General features: G+C 45.6%; 1 protein-coding gene across 2 annotated transcripts in view; it reads left to right on the forward strand.

Moving 5' to 3' along the window:
• The window catches only part of CAPN14 (calpain 14), a 45,293-nt gene that overhangs the window by 12,095 nt on the left and 15,621 nt on the right, over positions 1–17,577 (forward strand). For both annotated transcript variants that reach the window (XM_082214831.1, XM_082214830.1), the window contains 10 exons: positions 208–344; positions 1,123–1,330; positions 3,859–3,924; positions 6,061–6,146; positions 7,623–7,697; positions 10,432–10,595; positions 10,707–10,870; positions 11,911–11,922; positions 15,585–15,787; positions 17,127–17,163. In XM_082214831.1, coding sequence (XP_082070957.1) covers positions 208–344; positions 1,123–1,330; positions 3,859–3,924; positions 6,061–6,146; positions 7,623–7,697; positions 10,432–10,595; positions 10,707–10,870; positions 11,911–11,922; positions 15,585–15,787; positions 17,127–17,163 — 1,152 coding nt within the window. The remainder of the gene's footprint in view (positions 1–207; positions 345–1,122; positions 1,331–3,858; positions 3,925–6,060; positions 6,147–7,622; positions 7,698–10,431; positions 10,596–10,706; positions 10,871–11,910; positions 11,923–15,584; positions 15,788–17,126; positions 17,164–17,577) is intronic.

A 17,577-nucleotide genomic window follows, 5' to 3' on the forward strand; every position in this document is an offset into this window, starting at 1 on the left:
CAGTCATCCATCTATCACGCTGAAGCAGTAAGTCAGAAAAATCTCCTCATGTTTTCCTAAAGCACCAGCTGATGGGTCGATGATGACTAAGCGTGAAGGCATGTCAGGGCTATAGCTGAGTCATGGCTTCAGTCCTCTCTTTAAGAATGGTCTCTTAGAAACGTGATCACCTGCTGAAGAAGATTCATGCCCTCTTTTCTTTCCCAGTTCTGGCATTTTGGCGAATGGGTTGATGTGGTAGTCGATGACCGACTGCCAGTGAACAAAGCCGGACAGCTTGTTTTTCTCAGTTCCGTTTATAAGAACCTGTACTGGGGAGCTCTTCTGGAAAAGGCTTATGCCAAGTAAGTGGGCCTTCCTGCACTCCACATTGAATCTCGCTATGAAATGGGGTCCATATACAGTGGTACCTCTGGATGCAAACGGGATCCGTTCCGGAGTCCCTTTGCATCCTGAAGCGAACGCAACCTGTGCTGGTTGTGATTCACTGCTTTCACGCATGCGCGTGACGTCATTTTGAGCATCTGCGCATGCGCGAGCGGCGAAACCCAGAAGTAATGCACTCTGTTATCTCTGGGTCACTGTGGAGCGTAACCTGAAAACGCTCAACCCGAAGAACATTAACCTGAGGTATGACCCCCCCCTGTGTGTGTGTGTATATATGTGTGTGTGTGTGTGTGTGTGTGTGTGTGTGTGTGTATATATATATAACCTGTTCATCCTTGTCTCATCCCTTCGTAACTCGATTGTAGGGATGGGCAACCTTTTCGAACTTGAGGACTGCATTCCTCTCTAGGCAACCTCCCAAGGGCCACAGTCATAAAGGTGGGCGGGGCCAGCATGAAATGTGGGCGGAACAAGTAATGCGAATTTTACCTTTGTACAGTAGGCTAGTTTCCACACCCACCCATCCACCCTCTCTATCTTCCATCCAGATAAGCAGCAAGCATGGTCAGTGTTCAAGGATGCATTCCATCCAGGCATAAACACTCAAGGAGGGCCGCATAGGGGGTGTGGAGGGCCATACTTGGCCCCTGGGTCTAAGGTTCCCCATCTCTGCCCTATTGCAATAATCAATAGAGTGTCATATATCTATAATGCTTGGCATATTTTTATTGACAGGCTGTGTGGCTCTTATGAAGACCTGCAGATTGGGCAAGTGTCAGAAGCTCTGGTGGACTTCACAGGTGGAGTTACTATGACGATCAAGCTGTCTGAAGCTCCGCCTGACCTCTGGGATATCATGACAAGAGCAAACTACAGCAGATCTCTGATGGGTTGCCAGACACAGCCAGCCAGGAGAGTGGCAGATAAGGAATGCAGCGTCCAGGTCAGTTTATGTGGGGAGAGGTGTTTCTGAGGTGCTGGAGCCACATAAGGCTTTTATAAATCAAAACCATTACTCTGAGTTGGGCCCAGAAACTATGTGGTGGTTAATACAGTTACACCAAGATCGGTATTAAAGGTTCAGACCATCTTGCCCCAGGCAGCAACTGAGCTGCTGATATTTTCACCGGCTGCAGTTTCTGAAGTACAGTGGTACCTCAGGTTAAGTACTTACTGTATTTTTCGCCCTATAGGATGCACCGTCCCATAAAGCGCACCTAGTTTTTTGGGGGGAAATAAAGGGAAAAAAATTATTTCCCCCCCAGGCGCAGGGCTGGGGCGGGGGAGGCCCGAGTTTCCCCTGACCCCAGCCCCCAAACAGGCAGCTCTCTGCAAGCCGTGGGAGCCCTGTTCTCATCCTGAAGCAAAGTTCTTAACCTGAAGCACTATTTCAGGGTTAGTGGAGTCTGTAACCTGAAGCGTATGTAACCTGAAGCGTATGTAACTCGAGGTACCACTGTATCTTCAAAGGCAGCCGCATGTATAACACATTATATTAGAAGAAGAAGAGTTTGGATTTGATATCCCGCCTTTCACTCCCCTTCAGGAGTCTCAAAGCGGCTAATATTCTCCTTTCCCTTCCTCCCCCACAACAAACACTCTGTGAGGTGAGTGGGGCTGAGAGACTTCAAAGAAGTGTGACTGGCCCAAGGTCACCCAGCAGCTGCATGTGGAGGAGCGGAGACGCGGACCCGGTTACCCAGATTACGTGACTACCGCTCTTAACCACTACACCACACTGGCTCTCTTGGATTATATTAATCCAACCTAGCGTTTACCCAGTGAGCTTCTATGCCAAGCAGGGATACGAACCCATCTGTCCTGGGCCAAAATCAATGTACTACGCTGGGTTTTGTGTTGTTGATATCAAAATGGGAAACAGATTTGGCCCTTTCCCAGAAATAATTCCCTCCTATACACATTACTACTGTGATTTTCCTTGTATAAGACGCCCCCATGTATAAGACACCCCCTCTTTTGGGGACTCTAAATAGAGAAAATGGGGGGAGATTGCCCAGACTTGTTGGGCTTTTGGGGGGGTTGCCAAAAATCGCTCTCCTGCAGGAACGCAACAGCCAATCGAACGCACATCGGCGAAGCCACCAATCGCTTGCCAAAAGCAAGCACCGATCGCCCGCCCAATTGCCGCAGCAGCCAATAGCCAGTGGACCTTGCAGCACCCACCAATCACCCGCAAAAACGCCACGAACAATATCCTGCTTGCGGCAGCCACCAATCCCCCGTCCCACCTCTCCACTATCCGTGTATAAGACGACCCCAAGTTTTTAGCACAATATTTTAATAAAATAACCTAGTCTTATACATGGAAAAATACGGTAAATCCCCCCTAATATAGAAAATGGCTCTACCAAATCTTAATTGCTATTGTTCTAATATAGTATACACAAACTCTCTTTTGCAACCATTTTTTGTACGCCTTCTCTTAACCCAATTCAATTAGTCAGTTCTATCATATGATCAGTTCCATCATACAAGCCATATGTCACGCCATACTTAGCAGCAAATCAATGGAAGGTGGAGAAGGGCATTTCTGATTCTGGTGTATCATCAGTTTCACTGCTGTTAACAGATGGATTGCCATTTAGTATACTGAAGGTACTCCAATATCACTACTGGTCTCTAGAAATATTTTGATGAGTCTACAAAAACAGACTCCCCAAAAGCTTTCAGCACTGGGCAGTCCCATATAAGATGATAGATATTTGCTTTCGGGAATATGTCTTGCAGAAGCACCTAAAGCTATTTCACTTAAATATGCAGCTTCCCCTTTGACCCTGAGTTTTTCATGTTGGCAAAAGGAAGTGTCTCTCCATAGCAAGCACCATCTTGTAAACCTCTATTTCTGTGCCTCAACTCGATAATCTGTAGTTTTTCTTTCCTGAATACTTTTCTTTATATGGAAGGTGAGTCACCCCCTAATATCAAAATAGACAAAGCAGGAAGTTTGCTGAGGTGTTTAGTGCAAACTGTGAGTGGCATTTACAGTAAACCCAATGGAAACTACTCCTGTTTACTCACTTTAGTTTTCTGCTCTCTCTCTCTCACCATATATTGAGTAGCATAAAAATGGTCACCAATAATGGTCACCATAATACAGTGGTACCTCGGGTTACATACGCTTCAGGTTACATACACTTCAGGTTACAGTCTCCGCTAACCCAGGAATAGTACCTTGGGTTAAGAACTTTGCTTCAGGATGAAAACAGAAATCATGCTCCGGCGGTGTGGCAGCAGCGGGAGGCCCCATTAGCTAAAGTGGTGCTTCAGGTTAAGAACAGTTTCAGGTTAAGAACGGACCTCCGGAATGAATTAAGTACTTAACCCGAGGTACCACTGTATCAGAGACTAGAGATGTGATCAAATTTCTGCAGTGTTTTGCAAATGGGCCCAACAGGGTTGGCGCTTCCTGGTTTACAGCATAGCTAAATGTTTTTATGCCCTTCTCTCCAGCAAAGAAACGTCCTGTCAAATGGATTAGTGTCTGGCCATGCCTACACTGTGACTGGCATTCGAAAAGTAAGTTCCACCTTTTTTTGTAGTTTCAGCTATGGTTTTATAATCTTCATCATCATCATCATCAACAGCAACAACAACAACATTATTTTAGGTTGAAGCCTATTCTCCCACTGCTTCATGCCAAGGCAATGCCCATAACCAGTCCTTTTTTTCTGGGGGTACGCATACCCCTAAACATTTTGTGAATTGAAGTTTGGCCTCATCGAGGGGCAGTATTTTAATATGAGTAGGAACATGAAGGTACTCCTAGACATATTTTTTTTAGAAAACAAGCACTGCCTGTAACATTTTGCAGGTGTAGGTGAAATTGAACAATGGCACCCTGGATGGATCTGGAAACCCCTGAGTCTTGTGGCATCCTCTGATAGTCCTTCAAACTGGGCACTTTAAAGTTGGACACAGGACCACCCTAACCACAAGGGTGGTTCTCGGTCCTCAGGAGCAGCAGGTATATGGCAGAGGTGACAGCTCAGGGTGTGTGGGGGTGGGGAGAAAGTCTGAATGGTGCAGCTGCTCTGTCTGAACATGAATGCCACTGATCTTAGCCAGCCCTCCAGACGATTTGGCCTCCAGCTCTCAACATCCGGAGGGCACCAGGTTAGGGCAGGCTGATCCACAGTCTCATAGTACCTTGGACAAAAGCAGGGCTGTAGGGTACATTTGACATACACTTCTGCCCTTGCATTGAATATTATCAGGCCTTATTGAAGATGATGAGCGCATCAGAATGGTTTCTTTCTCCACGAGCTGTGCTTCCTTTTAATGGCATGAATAAAACATAGAGGATAATAGCTGGGCCCATGTGTAAATCAAAGGCTGTAATTGATTCATGAGGCTCTGCTGACAGAGAGGCTCACATGTGCATGCTAAGCGGAGCCGGGTTTAAAGCTGAAAGCAGGTCTGTGGAAAGGGGAAGGTTGAGGAGTTCGGTGTTTTCTTCCATAAAATGCATCAGAAGGTGACCTGTCTCTGGTCTATGCACCTTTTAACTCTTGCCACTTGTGTGTTTAACCCCAGTTGGGGAAATGCTGATAAAATCCCCTGCTTTTAATTATCAATCATGTACAAACCAATGTTCTATTTATGGCAGGGGTGGGGAACTTGTGGCCCCCATGCGCTGTTGAACTGTAATGCCCATCATCCCTAACCATTGTTAAATACTACCCCCCCCCATTAAGCAAGCCACCCCAGAGGAATGAGTCTGGCTGTGTGCATTAGCAATCATTCTGTTGCGTAGCATTGAGTTTTGTGTTGTTTTGTTGCACAGTGTCGATTTTTCACTCCACGTTGGTAGTTTGAAATGTCCAGCGTATATTGTTTCACCTTGGGCGCCCTGTTTGAGCTCTTTCGGGAGAGGGGCAGAGGGAGCAAGACCATCTTTTTATTACTCAATCTCTCAGCAGCTTTTGATAGCCTTGGCTATGGTACTCTCCTGGATTGCCTGTATGGAATAGGCATTGGAGGCACTGTATTGCAGTGGTACCTTTACTACCTGCATGGTCCAGTCCAGAAAGTAGTATTAGGGGAGTTCTCTTTGACTCCCTGGCAATTGTTCTATTTTCTCTCCAGTGCACCTCCACTGAGAACAGTCACTGGGATTTTTTGAGCAAGGCATCTCCCTATGTTCCTTTTGTCAGTGTGATTCTGACCAAAGGTCAGAAGAATACAGTGGTGCCTCACAAGACGAAATTAATCCGTTCCGCGAGTCTCTTCGTCTTGCGAAGCAACCCTATTAGTGGCTTAGCGGATTAGCGCTATTAACGGTTTAGCGGCTATTAAAGGCTTAGCGGCTAAAAGGCTATTAGCGGCTTAGAAAAAGGGGGGGGGGAGTGAAAAAAATCGCAAGACTCGCAAGACTTCTTTGTTTTGCGAAGCAAGCCCATAGGGAAATTTGTTTTGCGAAGCTCATCGAAAAACGGAAAACCCTTTCGTCTAGTGGGTTTTTCGTCTTGCGAGGCATTCGTCTTGCGGGGCACGACTGTAGGCACTGTCTTGGAGGGACCAGGTTGCTGAGCACCTCATAGGCCAAAATTGGCTCCTTAAATTGCACCTGCAATGTTTTTATGTGTCACCAGAGCAGCTGGGAAAGGAGGTTGTAACCCCAGTTAAGGCAATCTGTTTTTTGTTTCTGTACAGGTGACTTGCAAACATGGACCCGAGAATTTAGTGAGACTGAGAAATCCCTGGGGAAAAGTTGAATGGAAAGGAGATTGGAGTGACAGGTGCGTTTCCGAGGGAAAAAAAAAAAAGAGGTTATGGTTTATAGAGATGAACCCACAGTGCCACCTGCAGGCAGATACTGATCCCAACAACTGCATGAGATGTGAATATGGTGCTGTCACACTGAGAAGGGCAAGCCAAGTGGACAGAGTTGAGCTTATTTATTTTATTTCGACAATTTATTTACCACTTAATTACAGTTGCCTGTAAGACTTGTACAGGAGGCTCAATTCAATAAAATAAAAAATGAGTTAAAACTATACGAAAAAAAAAATCCTGACTATTGAAGGGAAGCACCATAGCTTGGTAGTAGGGTGCCGGCTTTGCCTGCAGAAGGTCAAAGGTTCAAATTTCGGCATCTACAGGGAGGACTGGAAATGTTCCTTGCCTGAAATCCTGGGGAACCACTGCCGTTCTCTGTGAGCAGTATTGAGCTAGATGGGTAAGGTAAGGTAAACTGAGCTAGATAGACCAAGGACCTGACGCCGTATAAGACATCTTCCCACATTCTCTAGCATCATTATTTTTGGGGGTGGCGGTCACAGTTTGCACCCCCTCTCCTGCAAGAAGGGTGCCAAGTCCAGGGCATTCTGAAGGCTGCAAAATGGTTGCTGATGTTGATGATTGCGGCGTCATCAAAATAAAACTGAAAAAACGCAGGGGAGAAGAAAGCGTTGTGCAGAGGCGGAGCAAGCGGATTGGGCGCCTGGGGTGGCACGCGTGCCCTGCGCCCAGGGGCGGGGCCACCTGCCAGCGGGGTGGGGTGAGCTGGGGCAGCACGCTTTGTGGGGCCTCTGAAGAGTCTGCCTGCCTCCTCCCACTCAGCCGCCCTATGGCTGGGGGGGAGGCGGTGGGCGGACCGTTTGTGGCAGCATGGAGCCTGCGGGTGCCCAAGCCACTGAGTCACTCCCAGGAGAGACGCGTGGCTCGGGCGCACTGCAGACCCCCTGCTGAGTGCCACCAGGCATTTTGTCACCCCTCTCAGGGCGGACCACCCACACCACACACCCCTTCCTCTGACGGTGAGGTCCATCCCTGACCAACGGCTGGATAATTTCTTCTCCCCACTGCAGAATATGGTCACATCTCTAGTCCCTGATATTGGTGACCGTAATATTAAATAAATGCCCATGAAGAGCAGGCAAGGCAGAACACTGGCCACAGAGCCAGTGTGGTGTAGTGGTTAAGAGCGGTAGTCACGTAATCTGGGAAACCGGGTTCGTGTCTCCGCTCCTCCACATGCAGCTGCTGGGTGACCTTGGGCCAGTCACACTTCTGTGAAGTCTCTCAGCCCCACTCACCTCACAGAGTGTTTGTTGTGGGGGAGGAAGGGCAAGGAGAATGTTAGCCGCTTTGAGACTCCTGAAGGGGAGTGAAAGGCGGGATATCAAATCCAAACTCTTCTTCTTCTTCTATTCTGCAACAAAGCCGAGTGGTTTCCTGTTTTAAACAAAGCTCTTTTCTTCCTGCCCCTTTAGCTCTGGGAAATGGGAGCAGCTCAGCCCAAAGGAGAAGATTTTGCTGCGGAAGAATGATGATGATGGAGAATTCTGGTACTTTAATGAAATTACCTCGTTGCTTCTCTCCCCTCTGCTCCCAGTGCAGGGTTTCTCAAATGCCTATAGAATGACTGCTCAGCAAATTGTCCCATGACCAGTGCTTCTTTTCCTGGGGGTATGCATATCCCTAAACATTTTGTGAATCAAACGGGAGAAGAAATAATTTTTTAAAAAAACAATTAGTTTCTTCTCTAGCACAGTGAATCGTCAGTTCTGTTGCTACCCCCGATGGCAGCCTTTTGTCCATTTACTGTATTTATTTTTCCCAATTTGAACTATAAAATGGTGATTTTCTTGAGTCAAGATGAGAATACCCCTAAACATTTTTTATAGAAAAAAGAAGCACTGCCCATGACCCTCCCTGCCTCTCCCCTGTTAGCAGGTCAGATATCCATATGGCATAGTTTTAAGCTTAAAGAGACCACTGTGGATATCTATGAGATTTTCTTCTCTGTCGTGTATTTAGGACTGGAAAAAATACTTCTTAAAAACCTTAATTTCTGCTCGCTGAGGGAAAAAAGAGATGGCATGCCACATTCACACCAGTTTCTGGGAATTGCAGGTGGGTTGAGTTCTGCTTGTGAGATTCCCAATGGCATCTGGGAAGATGCTGAACTGATCCAACAGGACTTTTCTCAAGTTCTTATGTTCACTGCCAGCGCATTCACTCCTTTGCGGCTAAAACACTTGCCTTTGAAAAGGGAAGCATTCTTTCCCCCCGGAATTGGCCAGTTAGTTGCTGCTCACAAGCACAACTTCTAATGATGATGGCCGCCCTGCATCATTTATCACCAGCACCTTAATATTGGAGCTATGCCCTAATCCCTTCAAACATAGACACTCCATCTGGCTATATGGCATTGTCTCTAATGAGTCCAGTTTGCTGTGATATTTTAAATAGGTGTATACCTCTAGTGAGCGGCTTTTTGTAATACAAGTCGGGCCTGCAACACAATGTTGCAGCATAGAGTGCTCCCTCTTCAGGATTCCCTCCCCTCTCTGATATTCTTCTTTTTATATCCTAGCAGTTATTCAGCATTTCCTGGACACTGAACACTCTTGGTCCTCACTGCGTTTTCTTTTCTGGGGACCGGGGTTCTTAAGCTCCCAAGTTCTGCCAATATACTTAGGTGTTTTGGCTACATAAGCAATGACAATCACATCCTGTGCAACTGAAACAGAGGGAGGGAACGATAATAACAAAGGGTGTGTTTGTGTGTGAGTGAGTGCAGTACTACTGTTTTATTTGAAACGTACACATTTTTGCATGCCGTTTTCCCTAACCTAACACATTTTTGTATGCTATTTTCACCAATATCACCATTCTTTAATGCACACTTCCCCCTGAGATGTATACATTTTTGTAAACATTGGTTGCAGAAGTATGTCGCAAAATTAAGATAAGTGCAAGTTTTGAGGGATAGCAGTGTTTTGCTTCACATATTGTTTCGGAAAGTGTGAATTTGATCATTCCACCTGGGACTGCAAATTGAAATTAATTTCTTCTCCAACCCTGCCTGGTATAGAATGCAGTTGGACTTGTTTTGCTTCAACCTATTCCGATTTTAAAACTCCCCCAAAAGTGAGATTAAGCTTTGTTTAAAAGGCTGCATTGTGAAGTCTGAAAATCCACATTTTCCCAAATGAGCACATGTGCACACCCACAACCGCACATCAAAGGATACAAGTGATCCAGTTTCTCATGTTACACCATTTTGCCACTAGGTGACAGTGTTAACACACAGTGCCATTCCTCCTCTTTTTGGGCTCCCCAAAAATCTCTCTGCTAAGAATTATTTGCGGTTGTCTTGTCTGCTTCTCCTCCTCATAGTGCTGCTGCTTGTTGGTAATTACTAAACGTAAGCCAAGGCAAAACATGTATCCTCTGCAAGCGCTCTTGTCCTATAATGTGTTGTCAGCAGTCACATGCTTCGGCAAATCCAGTGTGAGAAATGGGAACCTGCGGACCTGTATGCGCATGATGAGAAATGGGTGCACGTCAGAGGCAAAACGCATCTGTTCTACGGTCAGGGATTTAATTTTGAAAGCAGCACCAGAGAGCCTTTCTGAGATAAAGGGCTATATTCCCTTCTGGGTCACATGCTGAGGGTGGGTGGAGCCAGAGGAAAAAGTGGGTGGAGCAATGAGCGTGGGTTTTACAGTCAGCTGCTTTCTATGTATGCTCACACAACCCTTCTCCACCCAGACAAGCAGGAGGCACTATCAGAGTTCAAGGACACAGGCTAGGCCAAACGGGAAGGACAAGCGGAGCTAGTGAGTGGTGAGGTCTTGAGGAGAAGGGGTGTGGCTTGTGAAGAGTCCAGAGGGCCAGATAGACCTCAGGGGCCACATTTGGTCTCTTGTCCTGAGCTTCGCCACCTCTATTCTGAAGAACAGGAGCTAGGAAACAAGGAAGCTGCCTGATACTGTGTCAGATCATGTGCCATCTAGCTCAGAACGACCAATGGCTCTCCAGTATTTCATAGAATCATAGAATCATAGAGTTGGAAGAGACCACAAGGGCCATCGAGTCCAACCCCCTGCCAAGCAGGAAACTAATTTCAGACAGGAGCATTATCTGGAGTTGCCAGTGATTCAACTTGGGACAGAAAACCTGACAGCAGCCTTAAGCCTTAAAGAAAAACAGAAGATGCGTTAGCTTCAATGTCAGTCCTAAGCCAGGATGGACATTTGATTCCGTGTCTTTGTTGTTGTTCTTTTCTCACAGGATGTCTCTGCAAGATTTTAAAACCCATTTTGTGGGCCTGATGATCTGTAAACTGACTCCTGATCTCCTGAGTAAGGAATTAGGGAAGAAGTGGACGTGCTCGACGCAGGTCGGCAAATGGGTCAAAGGAAGCACAGCGGGGGGCAGGATGAAGGCGCACAACGGTGAGGTGCCCCTTGGGGAACGTTACTTTTGAAAATAATTTGCTGGCATAATGAGCTAAGCACCTGCTCTTCTGAGCTAGAGGCTCACATGTTTGCATCTCTCACCTCCAGCTGCATTTTGGAGGAATCCCCAGTACTTGCTGAGAGTTCTGCAAGGCAACGGGAGCAAAACGTCCCGTTACTCCTGCAGCGTGTTGGTGTCTCTGATCCAAAAGCGCAACGACCATCACCGGAATCGGATGCCTCATCTCCACATAGGCCTCTCCGTCTATAAGGTTGGTGGAATCTTGTTGCTTTCCTGCTGAAACTGTTGGGTTAAATTGTTCTAAGCTGGGGCAGCCAATGTGTGGTGCCCTCTAGATGTCATTGGACTCCATCTCCCATCACCCCCAGAAAGCACGGCTGACGGTCAGGGAATGATGGGAGTTGTAGTGTAGCAAAATCTGGAGGGCACGGCATTGACTACACCTACCCTAAGCTGTTTCTCCAAAGCCCCTTGCAAGAAAATAAGAAGTTTCTTCCTAGCGGGTACAGATTTCTTTTGCTTAATGCGAACAGAGAGGGACCCTGACCTACCAAGGGAGGCTGTGAATCAGAAGTAGAAAACAGGGAAAAGAACTGGGCTAGTCAACATCCCATGTAGGCGCAAATGATGCCCTCCATCCTAGTTCTGAACTAGGCTCACTTCTGCTTCAAGACTCCCCTGTGAGGAACCTGTGGCCCTACACATGGTATTGGACTATTACAGGTTCCATCACTCCTGACTGTTGGCCAAGCTGACTGGGTCTGATGGAATTTGGAGACCAAGCACATCTGGAGGACCACAGGTTCTCCACTCCTCTACCTTCAATAGATAGATGTCTAGAACAGCCTTACTCAACCTTGGGTCCCCAGATGTTGTTGGACTACCACTCCCATCATCCCTAGCTAATCAGGGATGATGGGCATTGTAGTCCACCAACATCTGGGGAACCAATGCTGAGAAAGGCTGGTCTAGGAATATCATCAAGTGTAGCTGCTGAAGCAAGTCAGGATTTCTGCCCCCCACTCCCCTAGGGCTTTTGACATTGTCTCCACCACCACCACCACCACCTCTGAACCCCACCAGGAGTCAGAGTTCATCCTGTGGCTGTTCTGGACTTCAGCAACCTTACCTCCCCAAGGTGCCTAGTATATGGGATAAGTTTTAAAATAGGGAGTTCAGTGCTTTAGTGTCTGGTGGCCCTTTTGACTGATTCAACCAACTGTAACTTTCAGTTGTAAATTTTACTTGGAATTCTCTGGCTGATACATATTCTTCTTTCTTTTTTCCTAGGTGGGCCAGGAGGTACGTATATAGTCCCATTTTGGCTGTGTATTCTTGCATATGCTTCCTTCCTGCACTTTTCCCTGAGACAGAGTAGGTAAAAACAGATGCAACTTCTGTGTGCTTACCATAGCTGAAATTCTGATCTGAGTGCAATCTCAGTTGGGTTGGATTTAAAATCTTTTAAGGTGGAAACGATTAGATATTTGAAATGGTGTTTGTGCCCAAATACTGAAATGTGTTGTTTGCAAGTAGCTGCATCTTCCTCTCTCTCTCTACACATGTTGAGACACATGCACCCATTGCTAGGAATCATATGTGTGCAGAGAGCCTTTGCATTCAGGTCCTGCTTGGAAGCTTCCCAGGGTCATCTGGCTTTCCACTGGCTGGATTAAATGGCTCTTTGGCTTGAACGAGCAGGGCTCTTCTTTGTCTGTTCTTATGGGGTGCTATGGGCCTTGCATTGACTTTGTCAAGCTGCACAAAGTGTGCAGCCCTGATAAATTTCACATTTTGGTGCCTTTGCGCCTTCCACCCTGGCTGGAGGTTCATGTTCAGCCATGCCAGCTTACAAGCATGGGAATCGGATTTGCACCACGATCCTAACCGTCTCTGCTGGGAAGTTACAACTGCCGAAATCCTGTGTTCAGGGTATTGGAAAATCCCAAAACCTTGATGCTTTGTATTCTGCAGAACTTGGAATTTCTGTTCGTATGTGAGTGTTTGGACATGGCTTTCCAAACTCCGTTCAAAGCTAGTGTGTCCCGTTTTCTTTTCCACCTATTTTAGAGAAGCTTCTTAAGGCATTAGAAGAAAAAAAAGATTGTTAATGCCGTCGCGACTCAATGCATTTCAAGATAATGCATTTTTATGGCTTAATTAAGCATTAATGGTGGTGTGTTCCTGAGCTATGCCCAGAAGCAGTAGACAGGGCTGAGTGAGAAATGGTTTTATTATATTTCCTTTTTAAGCCCCACAAAGTATAAATCCCTAGGGGAATTGGCCCACTTTTTTTTTTAGCTCATTCTTTGGCATTATTTGCAGATGCCACTAAATCGATGCTATCATTTCTTTTTGTCCATTGCATACAGTTAAATGATGTTCCCAAGTGCCTTCGTCTCAGATATTTTTGTTACACCGCCATCAAATTCAAGTAGATGTTATGTCAGGGAAAGAGCTGCCTATGAAGGCGTTTTTACCAGGACATAAAACCAAGGATTGGCAACACACTGGCTATATGATGCCGTGCACTTGAGCCATGTGATGTGCATGGAAGATGGGAACAAAGCAGTGGCATGATTAATCTGCATGGGGACTAGAGATGGGTTGATGCTGGTATATCCTTTGCTACCTTGGCCTGGGTCCATTTGTATCAAAGTATCAGCTGAGACGCTTCCTCTGATTTTAGCAATGTCAGGACAATAGGACCAGGTCATCAGAGAAACTGTGAATCTGGCCTACGCCAGGGGAAGCTAGCATAGTGTCCTCCTGATGTTTTTGAATTCCAAACTCCCCCATCAGCCCTAGCCAGCATGGCCAATGGTCATGGATGTTGGGAGTTGTAGTCCAACCGTAGCCAGAGGACGCCATGTTAGCTACCTCTGGCCAGCATGGCCAATGGTCATGGATGTTGGGAGTTGTAGTCCAACCGTAGCCAGAGGACGCCATAATAATAATAATAATAATAATAATAATAATAATAATAATAATAATTTATTATTTATACCCCGCCCATCTGGCTGGGGTTCCCCAGCCACTCTGGGTGGCTTCCAAAAGAATATTAAAATACTATAATACATCAAACATTAAAAGCTTCCCGAAACATGTTAGCTACCTCTGGCCAAAGCTTTTGCCCAGGCCCAGATGGCCCAAACCATGTTGGGTGGGAAAATCCTGCATTGCAGGGCTTGGACAAGATGACTCTCGTGGTCACTTCCAACTCTACAGTTCTATGATTCTATGATTTCATGACCCACATATTTGGCTCTGTATGGTCTCAGATATGCTGTGGTTTGAAAGCCCAGCCTGTCTACCTACTGTCATGCTGTGAAACCAGTCTGGCTTCTACCCAAAGGTGCCAGAGGCTCAGGATCAACAGACTGGCTGAGCCTACTTGAATGCAGCAGCAAAGCCAAAGTTGTTTGTCTCTTGTCTGGAGGTTTGGACCAATTGGGAGATAACACTTTTACATCCAGGCTCATTGAAGATCAGAGCTGGAGTCTGCTTGGAAGTAAATTCCAGACTTGTATTGAGCACCAAGATTAATATAGTGAAGTACAAAACCAAGAGCAGTTTTAACATTGGAAATACAATGAATCACTGCATTGACTGAGGCATAAAAGCCTTGCATTTAATATATGATGCATTCAAAGGGGCAACCCCACCCTCTTAGGAGATGACAGATTGCTGCATTAGCAGGAGAGAAATACAACCAAAGAGAGAGCAAAAGTCTTTTTGCAACTGCTCTTGTGGGCAGCAAAGTTCGCCAGAGAGCAAAATGTCAGAGCCATTTTGAGGAATGGCCAAATCAGGAAGGCACCAGAGTTCTTAGCCAATGCAGTTATTGACCGTCTCCATGTCCGGCATTCTCTCATTCAGTTGCTAGTAATGGGAGATGCCTATTAACAGTGCAATTTTGCCTTCATCATCATGTCATAATGGGATGATGGGGTTGTCAAAAAGAGACCACGGTTGTAATTCTATTCTAAGCCTACTTGCGGAGAAGTAAGCCCCACTGAAATCAATGGGGCTATTTTTCTGAGCAGAATTGGTTGCTTGCATTCTTGGGTTTTAGGACAACATGCACAAGGGGTATGCACTGATTTAGGAAATATTTGGACCACTCTGATGATTCTGTGTTGCCTGGGTATTATTTTTCTAATAAAGGCATTCTGTAGAATTATCATTGGTTCCCCACTTTTTCCAGTCTATGTGCAGGATGTGTGCCCAATAATTTATTTTAGTATAGATTTTAATGGCCTTTGTATGCCACCTCATAATGCAAAGAGCAGCTTACAAGAAAAGTAAAAACTATTTTAGTACCTTGAAATGTGAAATCAAATGCTACATAAATATAACAAAGGAGGCTCACAAAATTGAATGTAGATTGAAAAATGGAGAGACCCTATTTAAAAGGCCTGGAGGAACAGAATAGTCTCTGCCTGGCGTTGAAAAGACCACAAGGATGGCACCAAGAGAGCCCCCCAGGGAAGGGTATTTCATAACCAGGGTGCCACAACTGAAAAGGCCCTCTTCCTGGCAACCACCTGCTTCACTTTATTGGTGGGCACACCCAGAGCAGGGCATGTGAAGTGGGTCTTAAGGAACATGGAACAGGAAGTAGCTTCACAGGATCTGAGTGCTGGGAGGAAAAAAGTATTTGTTGTTGTTATCATGTTTCGGGCAAAATATTAGCATGTAATTTAGACAAATTCAAGCGCCCATTGTTTTCAGGGTTGCCTCTGCACTTTCATTTACTTCTAAGTAACATGGATGTGGTTTCTGATGACACATTTAGCATCACATCCATTTTGTGCCTTCGAAAATGGATGCTACCCCACCCTACTTTTCATATAAATATTAGCTCGTTCCTCTCCATGGAACTCTTTACATGACTTAAAAAAATAATAATCCCCAAACAGTGTAAGCTTTTTGTAAGTTTCTCTCTCTCTCTTTCTTCTCAGTACCATGACCTTAATAGAAAACTGCCAGCTGCCTTCTTTGTCTGGAACACGCCCCTGAATAGGGTAGTCTTTGTAAATGACCGTGAAGTGACTCAGGATTTCCGGCTCCCACCAGGGGCCTATGTCATTGTCCCAGCCACTGCAGAACCCAACCAGGAATCAAACTTCATCCTGCGGGTCTTCTCCAGGAAGCACAGCCTTCAGTAAGTCCTCCGGTCTTGCTTTGCTACAATCATTAAGGGGCAGGGAGTGTGTAATTTTGCCAGAGGGAAAGGCTGGTGGTGGGTGCTCCCTGGTGGGAGATATGTAGTTTGCCCTACCTTTTCATGGCCATTGGTCAGGGATGATGGGAATCGTAGTCGAGCAACTCCCTGTGGAGGACCGCAGGCTTCTGAATCCTGGTCTATACCACTGTGAACTGTGACGACGACGACAACAACAACAACAATTTAATGCTGTATTGTTTTTAAATCGATTGGGAGCTGCTCAGAGTGGTTGGGGAAGCTCAGCCAGATGGGTGGGGTATTATTATTATTATTATTATTATTATTATTATTATTATTATTACAACAATGTCATAGTAATAGTTGGTCCCTATTTGTGGAATGCTCTCCCCAGGGAGGCTTGCTTGGCACCTTCATTATACACCTTTAGGCGCCAGGCAAAAAACATTCCTCTTCAACCAGGCCTTTGGCTGATGGACCTCCAATGTTGTGGAAGGCGGGTTCTAGGTTTGTTTTTGTTCCTATTTTTATTAGGAAAAATATGCATTTTGTGTTTTTTTATATTGTTATTTTATGTTGTGAACTGCCCTGAGATCTACGAATAAGGGACGGTATAAAAATTTAATTAATTAATTAATAATAAAAATAAAAATCCATTATTAATCATTGTTCATTCTTTTATGAATTAGTTACCCACTCTTCATTGCAAGGTCCCAGAGTACATACATATTAAATAACATGAAAGCAGAACTTAAAATCATAATTAAGCGACACAAAGATTACTACAGTGCAGAAATGTGGTGTGGGAGTGGAGGCAGTGGGCACATAGCTTAATCTAAAATGACTCATTTGCTCTAAGAAAATCCCATGGCATCTTGTCTTACTGGCAAAAAGAGTTCAAGACTATTGCCAGGGCTTTCATTCCCAGCCACCAGTTGTCTGGCGACACCAGTTGCAATGGACCATCAATGAAGCTCAGAGACCTCTGTGTGCTACATTCTTCAACTTTGGGTCCCTAGAGGTTGTTGGATTACAACTCCCATCATCCCCTTGCTAAGCTGGCTGGACATGATGGGAGTTGTAGTCCAGCAGCAGCTAAGAGCTCAAGGCTGCAGAACAGCTACAGGCCTGTCAACTCTGTAAAAGCAGATGGCTTCACAGTTGTACCAACACTGGCTGAAGCAGCAATGTTTGTGGGGAGAGCTTGATCCAGAAGAAGCATTGTATGAGACAAAAGAAACATTTCTGCCTTCCCTCCCCCTCTCACCTTGTTGCATTATCTACACCTCTCACTGTACTTGTTAAAATTTGATTTCAGTGAATTGGGTGGTGATTCCAGCTGTGTCCTTTCAAAGGTGAGTTGAAGAACTGCTACACCGCTTGACTTGCTTCTCTCCTCTATTCCTCTGTGCTGACCTGGGATCCTCAGCAGAGCTTCCAGGGTGGGGGAACCAATCAGTTGAGTACGGTGGGCTAAGCTTGCAAATGGACTTTTATTGCTGGCCAGCTTCACTTTGAGGCCTGAATGGCAGGATGTAAATCTGGAAATATATAGGCGATCCCTGCTGTGTGCTTTTAAAAGGGGAGAAGAGGTGTAACTCACTTTGTTTTTTAATGTTCTAACAGCACCACAAGAGTATGTTGATGTCGTAACTTATGGGAAGTGAATACACTCCCTTTGAATGAACCCTAGCAGCTGGCATTTATCATACCAAGAGAAAAGACATAAGCCAAGTGGATGCTCATTCTCACGGCATCTTGGGAACGGC

The sequence above is a fragment of the Podarcis vaucheri genome (assembly GCF_965113315.1).
Source record: "Podarcis vaucheri genome assembly, chromosome: 3".
Lineage (NCBI taxonomy): Eukaryota > Metazoa > Chordata > Lepidosauria > Squamata > Lacertidae > Podarcis > Podarcis vaucheri.